At 36.5% G+C, this 25022-nt stretch overlaps 1 protein-coding gene across 3 annotated transcripts; it reads right to left on the bottom strand.

The window, feature by feature from the left end:
* Window positions 1–2647: 2647 nt before the first annotated feature.
* Window positions 2648–24987, bottom strand: BckdhB (Branched chain keto acid dehydrogenase E1 subunit beta). Of its 3 annotated transcripts, none has more exons than XR_011334021.1 (9): window positions 24834–24987; window positions 23920–23997; window positions 21340–21542; window positions 17026–17181; window positions 13597–13768; window positions 12220–12365; window positions 9090–9176; window positions 4993–7069; window positions 2648–4801 (listed from the first exon to the last, which is right to left on the bottom strand). XR_011334021.1 is itself a non-coding variant. In XM_069835898.1 (8 exons), exons 1-8 carry the CDS (start codon window positions 24985–24987, stop codon window positions 6929–6931), a joined length of 1137 nt encoding a protein of 378 aa, XP_069691999.1. In that variant the 3' UTR covers window positions 2648–6928. The 3 variants fall into 3 exon arrangements, 1 of the variants encoding a protein (XP_069691999.1); XR_011334020.1 differs by having other exon boundaries at window positions 2648–5118; window positions 6831–7069; XM_069835898.1 differs by having other exon boundaries at window positions 2648–7069.
* Between the last annotated feature and the right edge of the window lie 35 nt (window positions 24988–25022).

The following is a 25022-nucleotide window of genomic DNA, read 5'->3' as shown; positions in this document are numbered from 1 at the left end:
ACATTTTTGGAAGTTCGTCACTCAGGATGAGATATGGCGAAATGCTTAACATTTTTAATCGTGGAATTCATAGCTCGTTTTAGAGTTTAATTGAGGAGTGAAAATCAGAATTTTGTCTTTTTCAATGTCACAGCACTCTGTTATTTCATCAATTATTTTCTTGTTTTAGCTAGGAAACAGTGACAACTCTAGAATAAATAAAGAGATGACTTGCCAAGGCAAGGAGTTTTCTCTCTCAAAAATAATAATTAAACCACAACCTGTTTTAATAGTACCACTGGTAACAATAGTAGAGACACTTTAATTATTGCAAATTGAAATTATAACTCACCTAATTGTCTGTAAACCATATGAATTTTTCTGTTCTTCATTTTATCGAAGGCGTCTATGATGTCTTTGTAGAAGGGACGAGTTCTCATTAATTCACTGATGTTCTTGTGGATGGAAATTAAGGCTAACAACGTCAACCTACTGTTGTACAAGTTATTCCTGAGATACGTTTTAATCTCTTGAAATAGAAAAAACTTTTCAAGACTGTTATCAGGGACTGAAGGCAGGACAGGTCCCATTCAGGACCATGTAAAGCATGTAGTGATGCAGCCTTGTCATATCATATAGTGACGTGATGGGTGAAAGTGTTTCATGAAGGCATAAAAGGTCTTCTATTTCTTTTAATGCATTCTATTGACCCTTTCAATCTGCACGGTCATTTCACTCCCGCCCAGTATTTCTAAAATGTCAGCTATCATCATCATCACAAGTTATTTACACTGAATGATATTAGGTAAGCTGGAAATATGTTGTTGTTTTCTAATGCCAGACGGTTAACAAAGTCATTTGACCTCTTGCACTCCAATATTTTTCAAAGATACGAGGGGGATCCAGGAAATAACGACCGTTCGCGCATACCCGCCGCGCAGCTGACTCCCCTTCCTTGTTTGAAGGTCAACTGGCTTCCTTAACATGTGTTCTCATAATGTTGTGAGTACTGGTTGCAACAAGTCGCCATTGTGCATTTTGTGTTACTTCAAAATGAACGACGTGATTGATAATCCCGCCGACTGTGAGGTGAGGAGTGTGATTCGATTTTTGAATGCCCGACATTTGAAACCTGCAGAAATTTACCGGCAATTGAAAGAAGTGTATGGTGATACTGTAATGAATGAAAGAAATGTGAGAAAATGGTGCGAAATGTTCAACAATGGGCGAACAAATGTCCACAATGAAACTCGACCCGGATGCCCATCACTCATCACAGAAGACCTGAAGACTAAAGTGCAAGACAGGCGCACATCACTCGACGAATTGCATATTGCCTTTCCTGACATTTCTCGTTCTTTGCTTGGTGAAACTGTGTCGCAACATCTTGGCTACCACAAAATCTGTGCATGATGGGTTCCACGGCAACTGAGTGACCAACACAAAACTCAGAGAATGGCCTCAGCATTGACATTCTTGATGCGATATCACACAGATGGAGACGCCTTTCTTGATCAAATTGTGACTGGTGATGAGACCTGGGTGTCTCACAACACCCCAGAGATCAAGCGCCAATCACGTCAGTGGCATCATCCCTCATCACCCAAGAAACCGAGAAAATTCAAACAGACTCTCTCAACACAAAAAGTCATGGCTACTGTCTTTTGGGATCGTAAAGGTGTTCTTTTGCTGGATTTCATGCCAAAAGGCACTACGATCAATGCAAATCGTTATTGTGAGACTTTACGAAAACTACGGCAAGCCATCCAAAACAAGAGGCGAGGAATGCTTTCGAGAGGAGTTGTGCTTCTTCACGACAATGCCCGCCCGCCCGCACACTGCTGCTTCAACTCGAGAATTGCTGGATCAATTCGGTTGGGAAATCTTTGATCATTGGCCCTATAGTCCAGACCTTGCTCCTAGCGATTTTCACCTTTTCACTAAGCTGAAAGACTTTCTGGGTGGTACGCGTTTTGGAAGTGATGAAGAGTTGAAGAAGACAGGGAACACCTGGCTTAATGAACTGGCGGCAGAGGAGTATAACACGGGAATTCTAAAGCTAGTGAACAGATACGACAAATGTTTAAATGTAGGTGGTGATTATGTAGAGAAGTAAAGGAAGCTTCAGTTATGTAACAGACTTTGTTTTTTCAAATAAATATATATTTTTTAATTATTACAACAAAACGGTCGTTATTTCCTGGATCCCCCTCGTATTATCATTGCCTTTGAGGGAGGTGGGATATGATGGTAGAGACTGGATTAATCTTGCTCAGGATAGGGACCAATGGCGGGCTTATGTGAGGGCGGCAATGAACCTCCGGGTTCCTTAAAAGCCAGTAAGTAAGTATTATCATTGACAGCCACTGAAGCACAGATTTTGAGGTGTTCCGAATCCATTTCTTGCTTTGAGTTGCACAATGGGCAGTTAGGGGACGGATATATTCCAATTCTGTGCAGGTGTTTGGCCAAACAATCATGGCCTGTTGCCAATCTAAATGCAGCTACAGACGATTTTCGTGGTAAATCGGGAATCAACTGTGGATTATGATGCAGAGAGTTCCATTTTTCCCTTGAGCTTGTGTTATCAAATTTTGTTTGTTGAAGTCTAGTGAAAACAAAAGAAAGGGGTCACAGTCCTTATAAAAACTAATTCACAATAAACGAATATTTTAAACAACATTTTATTCAGTGAAAGATAACATTGTAAAAATAATAACAAAAATAAAGATACTCGTATAAGATTCATAAAAATATCATAACCTCTACAAATAAGAAATTTACATTTATGAAATTCTGTTTGGGAAAGAAATCCTCAAATGATTGCAAAAGTGCCAAAACCAAAACCCATTATTCGAAACTAGCTGCATAATGTTCAGTCATTATTATTATTATTATTATTATTATTATTATTATTATTATTATTATTATTATTATTATTATTTATTTGTTTATGATTTTTATAAAATTTAAATATGAGGACTATCCTAGATGAGTCGGTGGGAGGAAGGAGATGGAAAAAGGAAAAACCTATGTCAATATAGTAACTAAACCGAAGTTTTGAGTGTCTTGAATACAGGCAGTGTAGGATTTGTACTTATTTTCTCATAACATATCAAAGTTAAAAAAAAAATAATAATAATAATCTTTGTGACATTGTGTGATTTTTTCGCTTTGAAAAGCACTGCAATATCAGTCTGTGAACTATAATTCCTCTGATTAGAATTCTGAACCTAAAGTATTGTTATTCCCTTTTGTGTGTTGTTTGTTTGGATGGGCTCATCTCCTCTATTTATAAAAAGGGAGACAAAACGCTCTGCTAAAATTTTAGAGGAACAATGCTTTTAAATACTACATACAAAATCGTATCTTCAATTTTAGCACAAAGATTAAAAGTATACTCTGAGGACATATTCCGAGAATACCAATGCGGTTTTAGGGCCAACAGAAGTACAATAGATCAAATTCACAACTTAAGGAGGACTTTGAAAAAGTGCTACGAGTATAAGGTGGATGTGCATTTACTCTTCATTGACTTCCAACAAGCCTTTGATAGCCTGCAGAGAAATAAAATCTATATTATACTTGAAGAGTTCGGAATACCTTGGAAATTGATATCTCTGATTAAAATAACATTAGATTAGACATCGGCCAAAGTAATAGTAGCAATCAAATTACGAACGCATTCACAATAAGCTCTGGAGTAATACAGGTAACAATGGTTAAAATATATGTTTCATAGATTGTGATCCCACTTTCTTTGGCACAATGTGGGGGTAGCATAGTGTTTATTTTGAATCTTTCATTGGCATTTTTGATCTCCTATTTCAGTCTTAATTTTATGCAGAAATGTACAACCAGAAATCACCTTGTAATGCAGAGTTGTGGCAATGCAGAGGCTCACCAAAACTTCCTGATGCGACTTATGGCTGGTTCACAATAAACCGGGAACGAGAACCAGAATGAAAACAAGAAGTAGAGGACGTGAATGTGAAAATTTTTGATTCACAATAAACCAAAAACGTAGACAACTATGCATATCAATATGCATGTCAATAACGATATGTAAAGTCGATATTACACATTCTGATGTTATTTGTGTATAATTCACCAATGATGTTCTCTCATGAGTACAAGGCAGCCAACATAAACACAGGTTAACCAACTTGGAAATTTCAACTGAAACATTTCATTAGGTACGTTACTATAAATATGTCCATGCATTTTTATTATCACAACCTATTTTAAGTCTACCATAACGTAAAATAATTAGAGAAGAAACATTTGTAATAGAACAAAAATGAACACAGCAGTAGTTATTGCATTGAAGTATGAATATGTAGTGTGTAATGCAACCAGTACAGTAATAAAATATGATTCACTTATGATCGGTGTTCAAAGACGCAGCTATTGAAAGCCACGTATTCTCCTTCATTTTCTCATCTTTATACGAGGCGCGCCGCTTATCGTAAACATGAGGATTCCTCAACACTCAAAATTAGAATCTCATCAAATAAAAGTTGCTCCATGATGCACAGCACAGAACAAAATAATGCATAGGTTATGTCACAGTCTTCTTGCTACAAAATATATGACGACAAAATAGCGTTTAGATGGCAATAGAATGAATCTAGTGGGCTGTGATCGGAAACGTGAACACCAAAGTTGAAACTTGGCCAACTCTCCATTTCCGATCCCGGGCTCCGGCAAGCTTTTCGTTAATTGTGAATGCTCACACTTAAATGTACACATTTTAACAATTTTACCGTTTTCGTTTTCGTTCAGATTCTCGTTTCCGGTTTATTTGAACCAGCCTTTATTCCTGTAATAAAGGACAGAAAAAGAAGACAATCACAAAGTTTTGGTTCTTTCTCACAATGTATGCAAATTGTAACACCAGTTTCACAGTGTATTCCATTATTTAACAGCTTCACAAATTTATACCCACATACAAGTCCCTCATAACCTCAACAACCAAATCTACTACCGTACACCATAAAATTATGTCCATACCTCAAAACAAGTGGAGCCAGTAGTCGGTACAGCAACAGACTGAAAGAATCTGGTTTCAAGCCCCACTTGAAGATGCAATTTTCCATCACGTCATACCTTCCAGAATACTTCTAGTATTCTCACCCCCTATAAAATTGAATACTAGATCTTTTCTGGTAAAAACATACATGTAACTTTACTTATTACCATAAACTGTATACTGTATACCTGTCCCTCTCTACTCGATGCATTTCCTTCACAAGGCTCAAGAGTTAAGACGTATGAGCTATTCCATCTCAAATCGACCGAAATATAGAGAAAATTGACCTTACAATTTCTAAATACAATGAAACTTTTTTTGTACGTAGAGAACTGTGATACAATGCTTTGTGCAAAGTTTGAGGCATCAGAACTTCATAGTGTTCAAATTAAAAATATTTAAATTTATCGTAGTTTCATAAAATTAGCAACTTTAAACTGTTGTAGCTCCGAAACCCTTTCACCCAATGATCAAAATCATGGTTTCTTTTGATGCTGAGAAATTAAAGTTTATATTGACATATAAACAGATTTTCTTACTTTTTATGGAAATGGAGAAATTTAGATTTTTCCTCATTAAGACGCCTTTGGCCAGGAAAAAATATTTTAAAAATATATAGTTAGATTCCGCATTGAAAGTACAAATAAACACATATTTTTTACTGATGGTATGTTGATAAGAAAGTATTGAAAATATCAACTAAAGAAAATAAATTGTACGCGCGTGAAGTAACCAGCTGACTGTGAGACGGGAGCTAGCCAGAGACTAGCAAGGCCAGGAGACAAACACGTGATGTGTCGTCTAGCAGGGCATGGCTGTGCTAGCTTTATCACAGGTTTTCATAAACACAGGAGTAAAATGACGCCCAACGCTCGCTTATCTTCAGCTCTTGGCCAGTGAGTGCGGTATAAGCGCCGTTCAAGTCTAGGTGTGTGAAAATAATTTATTTAATACCCTCGAAACTTATTGCCGTACCATTATGCAAACAATGCCGAATCCCTCTTAATAATGCAAGGTTTTTCCTCAATATTTTTTTACATTTTTACAAATGGCCAAAAAGCCTAAAAGCAAGTAAAATCAGATTGTCTGTCTCTCTGTGTACAATAAAAATAAGGATTACTTCTTAACATAACCTACCAAATGTCAGCTTCAAAATAAGCTCTCGTTCAATGTTCTACAGTAAATGGTTCCGGAGTTCTGAGCGCTGAAAGAGGCTTGTTTTTATAAAATAAGCTAATTTTGTCGCTCAATAATACGAAAACTGTTTGACTTTCGATAGTATATTTTTGAAAATGCACTCCCTTCAGCACCTTGTATAAGTAGGGAAAAAATTAGAGTATAAAAAATGCGAGGTTTTTTACTGATCAATTTCATATGGAATAGCCCGTATACAGTGGTCATCATTTTCAGTTAACATGCTATCACTGAGGGTAATGATCAAAGCAATGATTCTTCTGCCCACAGACAGTTTTTCAGCCAAATGCTGGCTAAACTTTCAATTTAAGGAAATAATTCGTATTTTTAAAAACAATGTTAGGATTACCTAAATTTCAAATTTAAATAAATAATTCATATTTTTAAAAACGATGTTATGATTACCTAAATTTCCAATTTAAACAAATAATTCATATTTTTAAAAACAATGTTAGGATTACCTAAATTTCAAATTTAAACAAATAATTCGTATTTTTAGAAACAATGATAGGATTACTTAAATTTCAAATTTAAACAAATAATTCATATTTTTAAAAACATGTTAGGATTATACAGTAAGTGGATCACCCTGTAATGAAATTTTCTTTCTCGATGTATATCCCACCTTAATTGAGCCCATATCATCTTGCAATAATTTATCCTCGTTATGTATTTCTCTGTTAAGTAGCCCATAGTTTGTACAGAGTCCACTCCTCTGCATGGTTAGTAAGTCAGGGTCTTCTTGATAATGTCAAAGCATCTCCACTTGTCTGGGAGGTAGAACGGCTCGTACACATGCGGAAATGGAGTGTCGAAACCCGTGACCCGCTGGATGGGGGCCTCCAAGTGCAGGAAACATTCCTCCTGTTCACAAAAGAGTCCGCAATATAAACTTTACTGTGAAAGAAACCAGTAAGCCAAAACTGCTGCTTACAAAGCAACATTATTAGTTTAAATTCAGTGTTCGTTATAACTTTTTATTTGATTATCAGTAATTTTTATGGGGTTTGGTTTTGTTTATTTAAGGGAGAATAAAGGCAGACAAAATGAAAAAAGGAAAAAAATCAATAAACCAATATAGAAAGAATACAGAACAAAGAAAGAATGAAAAATAATGGAAGAGCTAGGAAGGAAGAGAAATGAAGAAGTAGCAGTGATGGTATCTTTATTGTGGCAAAAGATGACATACATATCTCTATTATTTTCTCTCTAACCCGTTGTTATGAAACATGATCACTATGACTTTATACAGTCATTCAAACTTCAAATGATCGCTATTGAAAAACTGCAAGAAATAATATTATCATATTTTGCCTTGGAGCCACAGAATTAATCCAGCTCACAACAAATTTTCCACTATGGTTCACTCAAAGCACATCGTACATGTCTATTATAACTTTAATATTGTAATCGCGATTACAAACTCAATGAGTGATTACACAGATCTGTAGCTGCTCTCGATGGCGAGATATTACTGAAAGAGGATGAGGGGTTCAGCTAATTTCATATGCAACTTTGGCACCATCATTCGCACAGCAAGGGGAGGAGGCCTTATTGGACATGGTCACACAAGTTACATTGATGCACGGCCTAACTATTAATAACATTAGCTTTTGGCTGTGGCTTATAGTTTTGTTACAGTAAGAATTTGAAATTCTGCCGTTTTTTGTTTTGCTACAGTTCCCAGAACAGGTGCCCATACTCTGTGAGGGGAAAGACGTATCTAATGTGGAAAAATAGGACAAAATGGAAGGTTAGAAATAAGATGCGATAATGAAAGAAAGAAAGAAAGAAAGAAAGAGAGAGAGAGAAAGGAAGAAAGAAAGGAAGAAAGGAAGGAAGGAAGAAAGAAAGAGAGGAGAAAGAAAGAGAGAGAGAGAAAGAAAGACAGGAAGAAAGAAGAAAGGAAGGAAGAAAGAAAGAAAGAAAGAAAGAAAGAAAGAAAGAAAGAAAGAAAGAAAGGAAGAACGGAAGAAAGGAAGGAAGGAAGAAAGGAAGGAAGGAAGAAAGAAAGGAAGGAAAAAAATTACAGTAGAAAGACAGAACAAGAACAAATCTTTATCCAGTACCTTTATAAACCTATGAATCAACAATTGGCTGTCTCCTGACAAAGGATTAAGAACAAAGAAAAGAAAGGAAGAAACAAAGAAAGAAAACAAGAAAACTGAGATAGGACAACAATATATTTAATAGAATCCTCTGTAACTGATTATTTGATGATTTGACGACAATGTATCAACTACATTGTTATGTAGTCTATGGTTTTTTTAGTAGGTTATTTTACGACGTTTTATCAACAACTTGGTTATTTAGCGTCTGAATGAGGTGAAGGTAATAATACTGGTGAAATGAGTCCTAGATCCAGACCGAAAGTTATCCAGCATTTGCTCATATTGGGTTGAGGGGAAAACCCCGGAAAAAACCTCAACCAGGTAACTTGCCCCAACTGGGAATCGAACCCGGGTCCCCTGGTTTCGCGGCCAGACGCACTAGCCATTACTCCACAGGTGTGGACTGTAGTCTATGGAAATGGAGATAGCGAAATGGTATTTTGTGGAGGTAAGTTCAAGAATTTGTCGTGGGATTACTTGACATTAACCTTACAGTTAGGGAAGAACACAAGTAGGTAATCACCTTAGGCGGGATTCAAACCTATGCCCGAACACAACTTTGAAGAACAAGTACCTCTCACTAACCCCTGGACAATGACTGTGACAAAAAAAAAATACTTTTTGTAATATTGATGTTTGTTTAAAAAAAAATTATTGTGTTGACTAATGAGAAGGCAAGAAGTATATAGTGCCTGCAGTAATAATATTAAACCAATGAGTTATGGACCCATAAAATTTGTGCTATCATTTTCAGCCCTCACAGTGAAACTGACCTGTATAACAGCTGCAATCTCTGATGCAAACCCGCTTGTCAGAGGTGCCTCATGGGCCACAATCACGCGGCCCGTCTTCTTCACCGACTGCAACACAACATTTACCACTTATGCAAGCTGAAGCAATTCATGAGTAACAAGCAAAATTATCTTCTTCACTTCCAAATATAAATTCTCGACATGTTTCCAGGGACAGCCTTAGGGACGAGTAAGCAAAACAACTGTACAGGGCACCAACTATTTGGTGATGTGAAAGTATTCTTTTTAAGTGTCTCCAGTATACGTGATTTTTAAATTTGATTCTTATTTAAATTTTGTTATCAAAAGCTAATATGCCATGTCTTTTCAGTAGATCTTTCATTTTCTGTATCACTGACACTCTTTGGAACCTATTCTACCAGCCTTGTTTCAGCTGCCTGGCAGAGACAAAAAAAATATTCACAATTAAAAATGTACGTTGAAAAATTATGATTAGGTATTGTACAGGGATACTAAAGCAAATTGCATTCGGGGGACTGAGATATTAAAACCAGTCCTACGTATTTCACCCCACATTACTGAAAGGAAAGAATTAAATAGTCCATTCTACTCTTTAGAATTACTGCATTCTAACAGATTTCATATTCTACTTCTTCTGAACTACTACATTCTAACAGATTTCATATCTTCTCAAACTGATGAATATTCTACTCTTCTGAAGTAGCTACTCTTTTAAACTATTATATTCTAAAAGATTTCATATCTTCTCAAACGGATGAGTATTCTACTCTTCCAAACTAGCTACTCTTTTGTACTACTACATTCTAACAGATTTCATATCTTTTCAAACTGATGAATATTCTACTCTTCTGAACTAGCTACTCTTTTGAATTACTAGGCTACATTATAACAGATTTCATATCTTCTGAAACTGATGAATATTCTACTCTTCCGAACTAGCTACTCTTTTGAACTACTACATTCTAATAGATTTCATATCTTCTCAAACTGATGACTATTCTACTCTTCCAAACTAGCTACTCTTTTGAACTACTACATTCTAATAGATTTCATATCTTCTCAAACTGATGACTATTCTACTCTTCCAAACTAGCTACTCTTTTGAACTACTACATTCTAATAGATTTCATATCTTCTCAAACTGATGAATATTCTACTCTTCTGAACTAGCTACTCTTTTGAACTACTAGGCTACATTATAACAGATTTCATATCTTCTGAAACTGATGAATATTCTACTCTTCTGAACTAGCTACTCTTTTGAACTACTACATTCTAACAGATTTCATATCTTCTCAAACTGATGACTATTCTACTCTTCCAAACTAGCTACTCTTTTGAAGTACTACATTCTAACAGATTTCATATCTTCTCTAACTGATGAATATCCTACTCTTCTGAACTAGCTACTCTTTTGAACTACTAGGCTACATTATAACAGATTTCATATCTTCTGAAACTGATGAATATTCTACTCTTCTGAACTAGCTACTCTTTTGAACTACTACATTCTAACAGATTTCATATCTTCTCAAACTGATGACTATTCTACTCTTCCAAACTAGCTACTCTTTTGAAGTACTACATTCTAACAGATTTCATATCTTCTCTAACTGATGAATATTCTACTCTTCTGAACTACTACATTCTAACAGATTTCATATCTTCTGAAACTGATGAATATTCTACTCTTCTGAACTAGCTACTCTTTTGAACTACTACATTCTAACAGATTTCATATCTTCTATAACTGATGAAATAAAAAACACAAACATTAAATTATTTAACTTTTTTCAACCACTAAATTCTAACAGAATAATTATTGTTTTCTTCTCAAAATTACTGCTGTAAATAACACAAACATCCAATTTTACTCTTTTTAACTATTAAATTCTAACAGATATGATATATTCTCAAAATGTCTGAAACAAATAACATTCAATTTTACTTTTTTTTTTTCAACCAATAAACTGAAACAGATTTGATCTCTTCAAACGGACAGAAATAAATAAACATCACAAACTTTCAATTTTACAGATTTAATATCTTCTCGAAATGTCTGAAATAAATATAATTAACATTTAATTTCATTATTTTCAATCAATAAACTCTAATGTTGTTCACGTCCACGGTATTCCTTAAACCACACATGCTCCCTGGGTGGTGCTAAATGAACAATAAAGTGATGCTTAATGAAGAATTTCAAAGGAAAAGTAACTAGAGATTCAGTTTCAAAATTTAATGTCAATGCATTTAAATCATTACAAATTACAGCTTTTGAAACTGACCAAATTGTACTCCAAATTGTCAAGAGCATGTTGCAAATTTTACAATATCATTTATATTTGAATATTTGAAAGGCATGTTGGTCCGACAAGTTAACAAATTTAAAGAAATAAATATCAAAAATCCTTCAACAACTGTCTATTCAAAATACAAAATATTACATAGGTTACATGAACGTATCTTTCACTAGCGCTTTTGCTATTATAATAGCAATAATACGTTCATGTAACCTATGTAATATTTTGTATTTTGAATAGACAGTTATTGAAGGATTTTTTATATTTATTTCTTTATATTTGAATAGTTAATTGATGTGTGTCAATTATATAATATGTAACATATTGTATTTTGTTAAAATGTTTTATAGGTTATTCCGCAGTGTAAGAAACCTATGCAAAGTTTACTATTTTATCAGTTTTATTTTTATATATTTTTTTTAATTATGTCTGATATTTCTGGATCCCCGAGGTCATTTTCTATTGAGAGCAGATTATTTATTATTTAATAAATACTTAAATACTTGTGTGGAATATTTATTAAAACACGGAAATAATTCCGAACCTTCCCACGAAAACAACAGTCGCACTGTTCACATTATACACTGGGCACAACTGCCTGGCTGCTTATCTCCACAGATTAGCAATACATTCATCACAACATTGCATATTGTCAAGGATAAGAACTCTATCATGAATATCCACCATCTCCCCCAGTGCTCAAATTCAGTGCAGATCCCTAGACACAGCTATCATCATGCTACTGGGATGCAAACGAAAACTACCTTATTAGATGTGTCCTGACATTACGATTAAACACAAACGTTTTGACTTGTAAATACACTCACATTGCACACTGTGTCTACGTCCCAGGGGTTGATGGTGACCAGATCTATCACTTCACACTGCACCTTCAACTGTTCTTTCACCATAGCCGCAACCTCCAACAAGACGTGCACTTGGGTTCCCCAGCCAACTAATGTGATAGCATCACCTGAACAAATAAGGAGAAATGCATATCCATACTGCTCAAGCTACAGAAAAATGGTATATACGAACAAACAAGACGAATTTTCCTTCAGTTTAACAAGTCCATAAATTGGTAGATACCGTATATACGCGCATATTTCGCGCCATCGAATAATACGCGCACCCTAATTTTAGGAGAGAAAAAATTTAAGGGTGTAGGTTAAGGGTGTTTGAGAATAAGGTGCTTAGGAAAATATTTGGGGCTAAGCGGGATGAAGTTACAGGAGAATGGAGAAAGTTACACAACACAGAACTGCACGCATTGTATTCTTCACCTAACATAATTAGGAACTTAAAATCCAGATGTTTGAGATGGGCAGGGCATGTAGCACGTATGGGCGAATCCAGAAATGCATATAGAATGTTAGTTGGGAGACCGGAGGGAAAAAGACCTTTAGGGAGGCTGAGACGTAGATGGGAGGATAATATTAAAATGGATTTGAGGGAGGTGGGGTGTGATGATAGAGACTGGATTAATCTTGCACAGAATAGGGACCGATGGCGGGCTTATGTGAGGGCGGCAATGAACCTTCGGGTTCCTTAAAAGCCATTTGTAAGTAAGTAAGTAATTTGTGTTTTATTTACAAGAAATTAATCCTACATAATGATGTATTCCAAAATTTAATGATGTACATTCAAGTTGACGATTCGAAAGAATAATTTGAATTGTAAACTAAGAAGAATCGTGAGCAAATTGTTAGAATCGATTCGTAATGTATGATTGAATTGTTGGAACTGACTTCTAAAAAAGAATCATGTTGCCCAACTCTACGCTATACAGACCGAGGCACGAGACTGGACAACGGTATAGCATAACAGAATCCAGTGTTTGAAGTGAAGTGGTACCAACCTTATTTCAAATAATGTGCACATCCCAGTTTTTCTTCACTAAATTCCGGAAAAAATATGTGCGGAATATTCGCGTATATACGGTAATTTCTTTGTATCCTTCGACACCAAAATAACAGAGTAACGCAGAAACTTAAGGTCACATTATATGTATGCAGTAAAACAGTACAAAAATCTTTTTAAGTATAATTAATTGGCGAAGAGGAAAAGAAAAGATTGGAAAGAAAGAGAAAAGAGAAAGAAGAAAAATAAGAGGAGAAAAGGAAAGGAAGTGGAAGAAATAAATGGGAGGAGAAAAGGAGAATAAGAAAATTAGAAAACTGTGCTTCTAAACATTACAGCCTTACCTTTGACTAAGACATCTGCTTTCCCAAGTGGCAGTGTGTACTCTTTCACTGGAACTTCCTCCACAGCTGCTCGATACATCACTTTGGGCTCAAAGAAGATGCAAGGGTCCTCGTCCTTGATGCAAGCCAGTAGCAGCCCCTTTGCTTTGATTGGACCCCTTGGAATCACCACCTGTTACAATGCCATTCCAAATAATCAAGCTGCTGTCAGACCCATCAGTAAATACAATGCTGTCAGTTCCTGAATAGCACTCACATAAATAAAAGCACACCAAACATGCTCTAAATTTCTCTAATCTTAAATAAAAATTATCTGCACTAGAAGTTATTGACCAATTTCAGAACAAGCATTCAATAGTATGTGTAGCTAGTTACACTCTTTACCCATGGCTATTTCGATTTAAAGTTCCGAGCACTATAAATAAAATGTAATTACATTTTGGCATACAGATGTGAAATTTTCGCAGCACACAGTGATGATTCGGGAGAAGGGGACAACTGGGAACAAGGCCATACCGAGGGGCTGGCATTATCAACATTAAGAAAATGAATTGAAATGAAAGCATATACAGTAGCGTGCAAATTAATCCGAACAAAGTAATTACTTATGCAAAAACACTCAAACAGGATAAAAAAAGGATCTAAGACATACCTCAGTAATCTATGTGGCCTCCCTTGTTCCTAATAGCAGCTCTGACACGATTAGGCATGGATTCCATTAATTTCCCACAAATATTCTTCATTTCTTCATCGCAAAACCATACACCAATGAGGGCAGAAATCATCTTCTCCTTTGTAGAACAATCCATTTTTTGCATTCTTCTTTTGCAAATTGACCACAAGTTCTCAATGGGGTTGATGTCGGGTGAGTTGCCTGGCCAGGGGAGTACCTGAATATTCTTCTTGTTGAAGAATTCTGTAGTTTTTCGAGACGTATGGCATGGTGCCAGGTCTTGTTGGAATACACCTCTGCCATCCGGAAATGATTTTTGCAGCTGGGGTACGATTCTGGTTTTCAATAAGTGAATATATTTGTCAGAATTCATCATTCCCTTGATAGGTATTAATGCTCCAGGCCCTTCATGTGTAAAACAACCCCAAAACATTACTTTAGGGGGGTATTTGGGTGCTTGTTGGAGATGAGCTGCTGTTACTTTTTCGCATCTTTTCCGTACGTAAGAAACACGGCCGTGGACCTCGAAATGAGACTCATCGGAAAAAAGTACATTCTTCCAGTCATTCACTGTCCAGTGTTGATGTAATTTTGCCCACATTAAGCGTTTTTTGCACATAACAGAGGTTAGCAGTTGCTTCTTCATAGGCCTACAAGCCCTTCGTCCAGCTTCCAAAAGCCTACGCCACACTGTTGTGACGTGAATATTCGCCCCAGTGGTAGCCATTAACTCGCGGTTTAAGTCGACAGCAGTTAGTCTAGGATTTAATTTACTTTTCCTGACAATTAAACGATCTTCTGCAGGTGAAGTCTTCCTTTTCCGGCCACAGTTTCCTTTTTTCTGGGGTGTGATGGATCCAGTCTCCCTGTATCGTTTTATGATCGAATTAAAAGTAGCCAAACCAATGTGACATTCTGCAGCAATTTGCCTCTGTGTCATAGAAGAATGCTCTGCTAATGTTATAATTTTAGACCGTTTCCGTGGAGTTGTATCCATTTGTGAAGACAACAGAATGTACACAGGATTGCAGTATTAAGTCTTTAACACAACTGAAATGCTTATAAGTACAAAACGACAGGCAAAATGTCACATATTATAAAAAAATAATAACGACAGACCTTCAACAATGGAATTACACGTACTACAGATGTCAATTAAAGTGGTATGAGCAGCTGTGAGGCCAACAATGACAGAAAATGTAAAAATATGTCGTGTTCGGATTAATTTGCACGCTACTGTAAATGACATAATGTGACCAGAATTTCTGAAGCTCAAAACGGGAGACTTACTAGTATATTGCTTTGTAGAGAACTCCCTCTTCTAGGTGTACAACACTCAGAACCACAAGTTTAAATTTAGTTTACTAATTTCAAATAATGTAAACACAATACAAACATTAACTTTTTGAGATTTATCACTTATACACACAACAAAAAAATGTAATAAATAAAAAAAAAATACATTACTTGTAACACAAAACACAAAATTACAGCCTACTCATAACCCTCAGATTGGGCATATTTTTCTGGTGAATGCATACCAGTACCATAAGTTTCTTATTCTCCTTCAAGAAACTAAAGAAATCAGGAAAATTGTATTTGAAATTAACCTTAGTAATTAACAATAGCCCTAACTTCAATGTGTTTTATCTGATTTCCATATTATCTACAGTCTGGCAAAAACTGTTTCTATAAGAGCTTTGGTTTCAGGCATGGATAAGCCAAATTCCACAACTTTAACAGTGTTTCTGAATGACAAATATTGAAAGGAGAAATTTTGAAACATTTCTATCCATCTCATATGTAGACTACTTCATTCTCCTCTCTATTTCACTGAATAACTTTGCACTAGCAAATTGCTTCACATTAACAAATTCATTGACATGACTTTGTCATAAATGTTGGAATCGCCAAAAACGTTTGCAATTATATTTATACACATTTTAACATCATTACAATTCTATCAATAGTCTCTAAACACACACCTTCATCTCAAACAGCAGAAATAACTAAAATGCTCTCTCAATTAATATCACTCAATAAAAGAATTGTATTCCAATGGATACCATCCCATTGTGGAATCCTGGGAAAGAGAATGCGGATGCTTTAGCAAAGAAGGGCAGCACTGCTACTTACAGACCTGTTACTAAATCTACGTATTTCTCTGTGAAAAGATTTATTAAATCTACATACTTAGACTTCAACAAACAAAATTTGATAACACAATCTCAAGGGAAAAAACGGAACTCTCTGCATCATAATCCACAGTTAATTCCCGATTTACCACGAAAATCGTTTGTAGCTGTATTTAGATTGGCAACAGGCCATGATTGTTTGGCCAAACACCTGCATAGAAATGGAATATATCAGTCCCCTAACTGCCCATTGTGCAACTCAAACCAAGAAATGGATTCGGAACACCTCAAAATCTGTGCTTCAGTGGCTGACCATGATAATATCTTTGAAAAATATTGGAGTGCAAGAGGTCAAATGACTTTATTGTCAATCGCCTGGCATTAGAAAACAACAACAACATCATCATTACATTTTGGGACTTTGTTCAGTATGATTCTCTGTAATTCTGCACAGAACTGTTTTAATTTTCTTAGGATTTGAAGAGCTATAGTTCCTTAAATATTGATCATCAGACCCATGTTCATATGGCATTTTTGCTCAAAATGGCCTATAGAAATAATTCCTAAACTGCAAATCATACTTCTTGAATCACTTTGTGTGTGTTAGAGTTTATGACTTGCCTTCAAGCCTGCTGCATGCGTGAAGAAGGCTTCAGGGCTCTGGGAGTGGTATACAGCGCCATGTCCCACAGCACCCCATGAAGCTCGCACAGTCAACTTCCCACAGTTGAATGTGTTACCACTGCGATACCTGTACTTTGCGGCCTCATTTACAAGCTGAAAAATTTTAATTTCCGTAAGAGAACTTTATTCATAAATGAGTAACTCGAACATGTTCTGGGTTAGATATGGAATTCTATCAGTGGCGTAGCATGAAATTTTGAGCAATTCAAGTTGTCTTTCATGCAATATGAGAAAACATATTGCAAAAATATAGTCTTAAAATAAATAGTAGTCAATGTCAAGTCAGCAGTCGAAGATTGGTTGGAACCTCATAAGTAACACCAATAAGGCATGACCTCAAATGGTACATAGTAAAATATGATTTTACGGTTTACACGCGTATCTCTAACAAATAGACACGTATATGTATAACATTAGCTCACTCCCTGTCATAGAGAAATCACAATATTAACGGTCAATAGATACAGTATTAGTATCATTACGTAAGTATGCATTTGTGTTTTGGTTGTGTCCTTCATTGACAGCAAGAGAGTCGGTCATTTGTTTTTTAGATCACACTTTTGTTCGTAAGTCAGTCTTTATAATAGAATTGTCGTAAAAATTCAAGTAAATTGGTGTCAGGAACTGTTATTTCACTCATTATTTATTATATCAGCCACAATGCACACTAACACTTCAACTGAACACAACTGACGAAAAGGGATAACTCGAAAACTACTTATTTTCAATGTCAAAGCTAGCTTCTTGCGAGCCTTGCGACCAGGATAGTTTAGTTAGAAAGGGATGGAAAATCTGCGGGGTGGATTACACAGAAGAATGAGTGTAAGAAACCAGTGTGCTTGGAAGCTGGTGTGTGCAGGCTTCTTATTTACTGCTGCATCACAAATCATCCTGAGCTGCCACCTCACAATATTTAACGCATAAATATAAATTCCATTAAAATTAATCAATAATTTCGTCCATAGACTGCAGGTTTATTATGAAATTATTATTAACTGGGGAAGCTGACCTTTTTAGCTTACATTGACGGTACGCCACTGAATTCTATTGGTGCAATGGCACAATGTCATAGCCCATGATGGTGTTACTTGAGTGACATGGTGAGGTCTTCTTGTGTATGTCCAAAGTTAACAATCACTCTTGATGTAAATAAATGTATGTGTTATATATGATTATTACTGGTTACCAGCCAAAGCTCTGCTCTCTTTTGCTACAATTAAGCTCAATTCTTGCAGTTTTAAATCATCGTCAGCATCGTCGTCGTCGTCATCATCATCATCATCATCATCATCATCATCATCATCATCATCATCATCAATATTATGGGATAAACAGAGAGGTTCACAACATGACACAAGGATAGAAAAAATGATTCCATGGTATGACAAATGTCTCAATTTCAGTGGGGAATATGTTGAAAAACAGCGCAACCATTGCTGTATTTTTTAATTTAGTAGGTTTGATTTACGACACTTTATCAACATCTTAGGTTATTTCGCGTCTGAATGAGATGAAGGTGATAATGCTGGTGAAGTGAGTCCGGGGTTCAGCACTGAAAGTTACCCAGCATTTGCTCATATTGGGTTGAGGGAAAACACTGGAAAAAACCTCAACCAGGTAACATGCCCTGACCGGGAATAGAAATCGGGCCACCTGGTTTTGCAGCCAGACATGCTAACCGTAACTCCATAGATGTGGACACCATTGCTGTATCTGTTCCAAGAAATCTTTCCATGAAATTGTGTTTTCTTTATGTAAATGTCCCCAGAGAAAATTAGTTTCTGGATGGCCTCGTAATTGCGGTCGAGTTGCCAAAATTTGTACAAGCATTTGTTTTGCCATTAACATGGTGGGAGAAAAAAATTTTACTTTTTTAACTGCCCTCATTAGAATGTTTGCTTGTAAGCTTCAAAAGGCTCTTAAGACCTTCGCCATTGGTGTTGCGTTTTCTTCTAGCTTTAACTTATTTTGGGGTATTTCAAGATATTATAATGTTTCTTTCCCATAAGAGTACATATTTCTACTCCCAATCAGGGGCGTACGAGGCCTGTCTAAAAAGTATCCGACCTTAAATTTTCCCGCGCAAAGTAGTGATTCTAAGGTGGCGCCACTGTGCACGGTGGAAGGAGGAACCGTAATGCGCATGCTTGAATTTTTTCACCGCATTCGCTTGTGCCAGTCACTGGCTGGTGGTCGCCAAGTAAGGTGCTGTTCTAAGTGTTTGTCGGATTTAGTTTTCTCGCAAGATGACTGAACGAATTGAGCAAAGATACTGCATCAAATTTTGTCAAAAGCTTGGTGATTCTCAAAGTCAAACAATTCGTAAGATTCAGCAGGTGTTTGGGGAAGATGCGATGGGTGTAACACAAATTAAGGAGTGGTTCAACCGATTCAAAGATGGCCGCACATCAGCGGAGAGTGAGCAGCGTTGTGGCAGGCCCCAAACTGCTCGGAGTGCAGCTGTTGTTGAGAGGGTGCGAAATTTGGTGGTGGCAGATCGTTGTTTGACCGTGCGGGAGATTGCCAAAGAGGTTGGAGTGAGTAAAGATTCTGCACATGCAATTTTGCATGATGATTTGAACATGAACCGAGTGGCTGCGAAATTCGTGCCCAAGTTGTTGTCCCCGGAACAAAAAGACCTCCGTCGTGACGTTGCACAGGACCTTCTGGACACCGCCAACACTGATCCTGGGTTTCTGAACACCGTGATAACTGGAGATGAGTCATGGGTGTACGGGTACGACCCAGAAACAAAAAGACAGTCGTTGCAATGGAAGCATCCCGAGTCTCCAAGGCCGAAGAAAGCGCAGCAGGTGCGAAGCAAAATCAAGGTGATGCTGACTGTTTCTTTGATGTCCGTGGAATTGTGCATCACAAATACGCACCGGAAGGACAAACGGTGACAAAGGAGTACTATCACGATGTTCTCCGGCAACTCCGTGATGCAGTTCGGCGCAAAAGACCAGACATGTGGACGGCGAACAACTGGCACTTGCATCACGACAACGCCCCCGCACATTCATCCCAATTGATCCACACTTTCTTGGCCAAACATGGAATTACAACCGTTCGCCAACCTCCCTACTCTCCAGACCTGGCTCCTTGCGACTTCTGGTTGTTTCCAAAATTGAAGACACCACTGAAAGGATCCCGTTTTGAGAGTAGAGAAGAGATAATGCGGAATGCGACGACGGAGCTGAACACCATTCCAAAAGAAGACTTCCAGAGGTGTTTCCGGCAGTGGAAGGATCTGTGGGCTAAGTGTGTGCAAGCACAAGGGGCCTACTTTGAAGGGGATTAGGGTCCCAACCCCGTCAGGTATTTGAAATATTTTTTTCTGGCTAAAGGTCGGATACTTTTTAGACAGGCCTCGTATACTGGTTAAAGGGTTTGGGCTACCGCTGACCCTATTATTACACAAAATATATCTAACAATTACTTTAATTTTAATTACTATGGTAAAACTAATAATACAAAATTATTACATTATGTTATATTATAAACTTTTTCTTTTGTAATTTCCTTGGGCTACCGCCGGTAGCCCCGGTAGCCCGCAAAATACGCCCCTGCTCCCAATGTGCGTAGAACTTTAGCATCATTAAGAAAAAGCTAAGAACAATTGACAGAGTTTATATACTCGGCATGATTACATAGAAAAGAAGCCAATGTCAGTCTTCTGTAATAACACTGATTGAAAACAAGAATATCCTAGATTTCAAATCCTAATGAACATCATTTTATAAGAGAAAATGTGCTTCGCTAGAAACTTCACAAAAGGCATACCATTGGACAAACAAAATTACCTCTACCATATCCTCACTTTCATCAGTTTGAGTTCTGTTCTCATAAGAAAAGCATTAACACTAACTTGGCTATTTAATGTAGCAATTTTGCTTCGAAAGAAAAATAATTTAAAAAATAAGGCCAAATTTTTTATTTATTTGTGATAGGCTAGGCCTAAAGTATAAAAAAGTATTTAAACTTTCAAATGCCACATTCTTTCCAAATCTCAACTACTCAAAGTACCAAGTGATCTTATGTTACGGTGCAGGAATAATTTGAGTAATTTCAAATAGTCATAACTACACAAATCATTAATTGTAAAAATAAAAAAGTATGGGTCTACTTATTTGATGTCTGGAGTTCATTAAAACATTCTACCATTTATGAAAAGGTCGTGTTTTGTAGGTGTGCGGTATGACGTGGAATGATTTGAATACAGACTAAAATGCTATGATCATCATATGCTACCTGATCAAATGCTGGGAAGATATAATCAGCAAACTGGATTTCTGCAATGGCAGTGGCTCCTGTAACTGCACACCCAATTCCAAAACCTACAATTCCTTGCTCACAGAGAGGTGAGTTGAAAACACGGTCCTTGCCAAACTTCTTCTGAAGATCCAGCGTGCAACGAAACACACCTCCAAATGCAACATCCTCCCCAAATACAACTGAAACAAGAAATTACAACAAGACTAAAAATATTCTACTCACACCAATAGGCAACAACATACCGTATTTACCCGCGTAATAGACGCACTTTTTTTTTTTCGATTTTTATAACAAAAAACTATTTTACCTCCGGAGAATTTTACACTGAGGGACTCCATGAATCATAAGCAGTGAAAAATATAGTGGGGCTGCGTTGGTATTAATGCAGCTTATATGGTTATCTCTTTGTTACTTGTTAGCTTAAACAACAAGTTTAAGCCCCCTCACCACGACAAGGTGAGTACCCACGAGAGGGAAATAAGTAAATTAAAATCATCAGTACCAGTTGCAGAAGACACTGCCCTGCAGTATAGCCTATATTGACTACACCCCAACTCTGGCTACTAGCAACAGGCATCTATAATGAATACCGATCAAAATACCCCTCATTTCTCGTGAAAAACAACTGAATAGACTACAGTGGACTATATGTTGTCAGCAAACAGCTGGATACATTAAGAAGATTGATTGATTGATAACAAAAAACTAGGGTGCGTCCTTTATGCGAGGAAAAAATTTTAGTGAAAAAAAAACACGTATTAAAGGGGCGCCAGCTCGAATGCTGAAATAATCGATAGAATACGTAACGATATATGAGCCGCGACTAATTTATATATCGATTATGTCGCACTTAACCAGTTGTATAAAACTTCTAACAATGAATACAGCGACAATAAAATCACGTCACTTTATTGTTATTATTAACACTAGCCTTACCTCATTCACTGTTAGGTTCAGCATCACTGTTATCATGTCATAGATTCACATTCCTCCTCATTCGGGATACTTCCCACACTTTAGACCACAAAATGATTTTCTTGATTTGTTAGGGTTTTTCAATAGTGGTTCTTTTTTTTTCTGCCGTTTACGCATATTACACTCCGACACGGTAAATTCTCGACCAGCGGCTCTGTTACCGTGTTCTTCCGCGAATTTGATAATTTTCAGATTAAAACTCACTGTATAACTTGAATATTTCGGTCGGTTCTTATCCATTGTCGAAATACAATTTTATTGACATAACTGAGTACTGCAGATATTCTAAGAATACTGCGTTATTAATTGGAGTCAGGAGAGTACGGGCGTAAACAAAGAACCAATCATGATTGCATTGATGGTGATACCGATGCATTGTTGTTTAAAAACTTGAATTTAAACATAAGCAGTGCATCCAATCTTACAACTTTCGATATTATTAAAACGATCTTTGTTTAAAATGAGATGTCTATTACGCGGGGATTTTTTTTTTTTTTTTTAATTTTAAAGCGAAAAATTGGGGTGCGTCCATTACTCGGGTAAATACGGTATTTTACGTCAAATCTTTCGTTTCGACTACCTTTGGTATGGATAAAATGAAGCAGATAGAAATACACAGCTGAACAGTAAAAATGGCCACATATTTCTTCTTCAACTTAATCTAGCCTTCATATAAGGCATTTACCTCAGGGTTGCTTTTTACCTACAGTATAGACCTACAATGGTTTTCCATAACAGTTGATCTATTCTAGTGAAATGTGTCATTCCTACGTTTTGAATATTATCATTCATTCACAGTGTTCCATACCTTCATTTATCGTTGCATTTCTGAAATTTATTATTTTATATCCGAATTTTGTATTTTTTATTTTAACTCTCTCAAAGGCTCAGTATTGTGATGCTAAAAAGTTCGTGTTCCAGATTTCAACATATATAATTATGTGGAGTTTCAATTACAGTTGTCTCGTCGTTTGTACCAACTATTATTCGATATTTACCGCCATTAAATTTGATTATCTTCGAAATTCTACTATAGTTGTTTTTTGCACGATCACGTACAGATACATTCCTCTGAATGACATTTTCAGCATCCCATCATATACCTGACCAAAGACGGGAAAATATGAAATAACGAAGTAAGAAGCATGATGATCTAGCCATTTCAGAATCCCATCCATCCACTTCAAAAACAAAGATATCATTTAGAGTTACTTCATGGACTTTCATTTCTTGAGACCATAAGGAACCCTTTCCATCTTCCAATTAAGTTTCTCTCACGTCCTCCCACCAAAAACACGCGATTTGTTTGTTAAAGTCCTGTCTGAAATGTCATGGATTTAATGTTGTTTCGCTAACTGTCCGAAGACAGGTCTGAACCTCACACGTGATACCAAGAAGGCACCACTTATGAGGCAACTAGACCAGGAGATAATGGGATAGGGTGGCCAGTTCCTTTCCTCCTCCATTGCATACATCGCCTACTAACTACGTATTACACTAATCAGACTTCAGATACCTACAAAAAATTGTTCAGACAATTCAGCTTTCCTTACATATCCCCATGTTCTTTCCTCTACTTACTTGCAGATGGATCCTTTGTTAAGCTTATATGCAGTGCATTGTTGATTGCCTGGCATAGATTCATCCGAGTGGTCTCTCCTGAAAAGAAAATTTTACCCAAATGAAACTTAAATAAAACTAATAATATGCATACCATGTACCAAAGAAAACTAATTGATAGGGATCCTACGTTATGGAGAATAAAAATCTTAAATTGTAGTAGGACTACATGATGTAAAAGTAGGAAGTATGATGTGCAATTAATGGTGCGAGAATAATTGGGCTGATATGCTTTTTATGATATATGGTACGGTACCATTAATTCTTTCCAATAGTTCACAAAAAGAGGAGAAAACGTATGGATATTTGGTATACAGGATATTTTAAAAGAACAGTGAAGAAGCCCGCACCGCTAGAACATCTCTTGTGGCTTTACACGAGGTTTTCAAAGTTTGCGGCCTGCCAGGTCCCCAGACTTCAACTTTATTCTTATTGTAATCTACAAATTATAAAGATCAGGGAGTCAAAATTCCATCAACTGTTATAATCAGATGGTGAACAATAACAACTTAAGGCTAAGATAGTTTACAATGTTTTTGTAAACAGAGTTTTGATTTATTTTATTCAGTACGTGAAGTACCCGTAATCATGTTGTGTGTATCGAAACAAATTGTGAAAGACTCACACTAAATCCGAACAGCCTATGTGTTGCTTATTTCTACAATCCCAGTATCAAACCATGTAAATGAACAGTTGTATGACAATGCTTCAAATGTATAATGTCAGGTTATGTTACAAAATCAACACAAAATGCATAGATACAAAGAATCAATACCATATCAATACTCTCTTCTGCCAGGACGGAGACCCAAATATGCATGTACAATTTTTCGCTTGATGTACTGTTATTAGGGCTGAGGACCCGAAAGGCTTACCTTCTCCTTCAGGTGGTTTTTCCGGATAAAAGTTGAACTGAATAAAACGTTTCGATATACACTTATGTAGAACTGCTGGCGTCTTCTGCAGAATACCATCATATAAACGTGTAGTGTCTGTTTTAACAATAAATCTTTTAAGTGCACACGCCATTGCTGACTACGCTGATTTCTTTGATAAGGATAAAC

Source organism: Periplaneta americana, chromosome 9 (genome assembly GCF_040183065.1).
Source record: "Periplaneta americana isolate PAMFEO1 chromosome 9, P.americana_PAMFEO1_priV1, whole genome shotgun sequence".
NCBI lineage: Eukaryota > Metazoa > Arthropoda > Insecta > Blattodea > Blattidae > Periplaneta > Periplaneta americana.
Note: the sequence above shows the minus strand (reverse complement) of the source record. Positions and strands in the feature narration are given on the sequence as shown.

Coding starts and splice junctions, on each gene's coding strand:
- BckdhB (XM_069835898.1), bottom strand. CDS start 24,987: ATGGCGTGTGCACTTAAAAGATTTATTGTTAAAACAGACACTACACGT. Junction 23,998..24,833: donor AAAACCACCTGAAGGAGAAG/GTAAGCCTTTCG, acceptor TTTTCTTTTCAG/GAGAGACCACTCGGATGAAT. Junction 13,769..17,025: donor CGCATGCAGCAGGCTTGAAG/GCAAGTCATAAA, acceptor GCATTGTAACAG/GTGGTGATTCCAAGGGGTCC.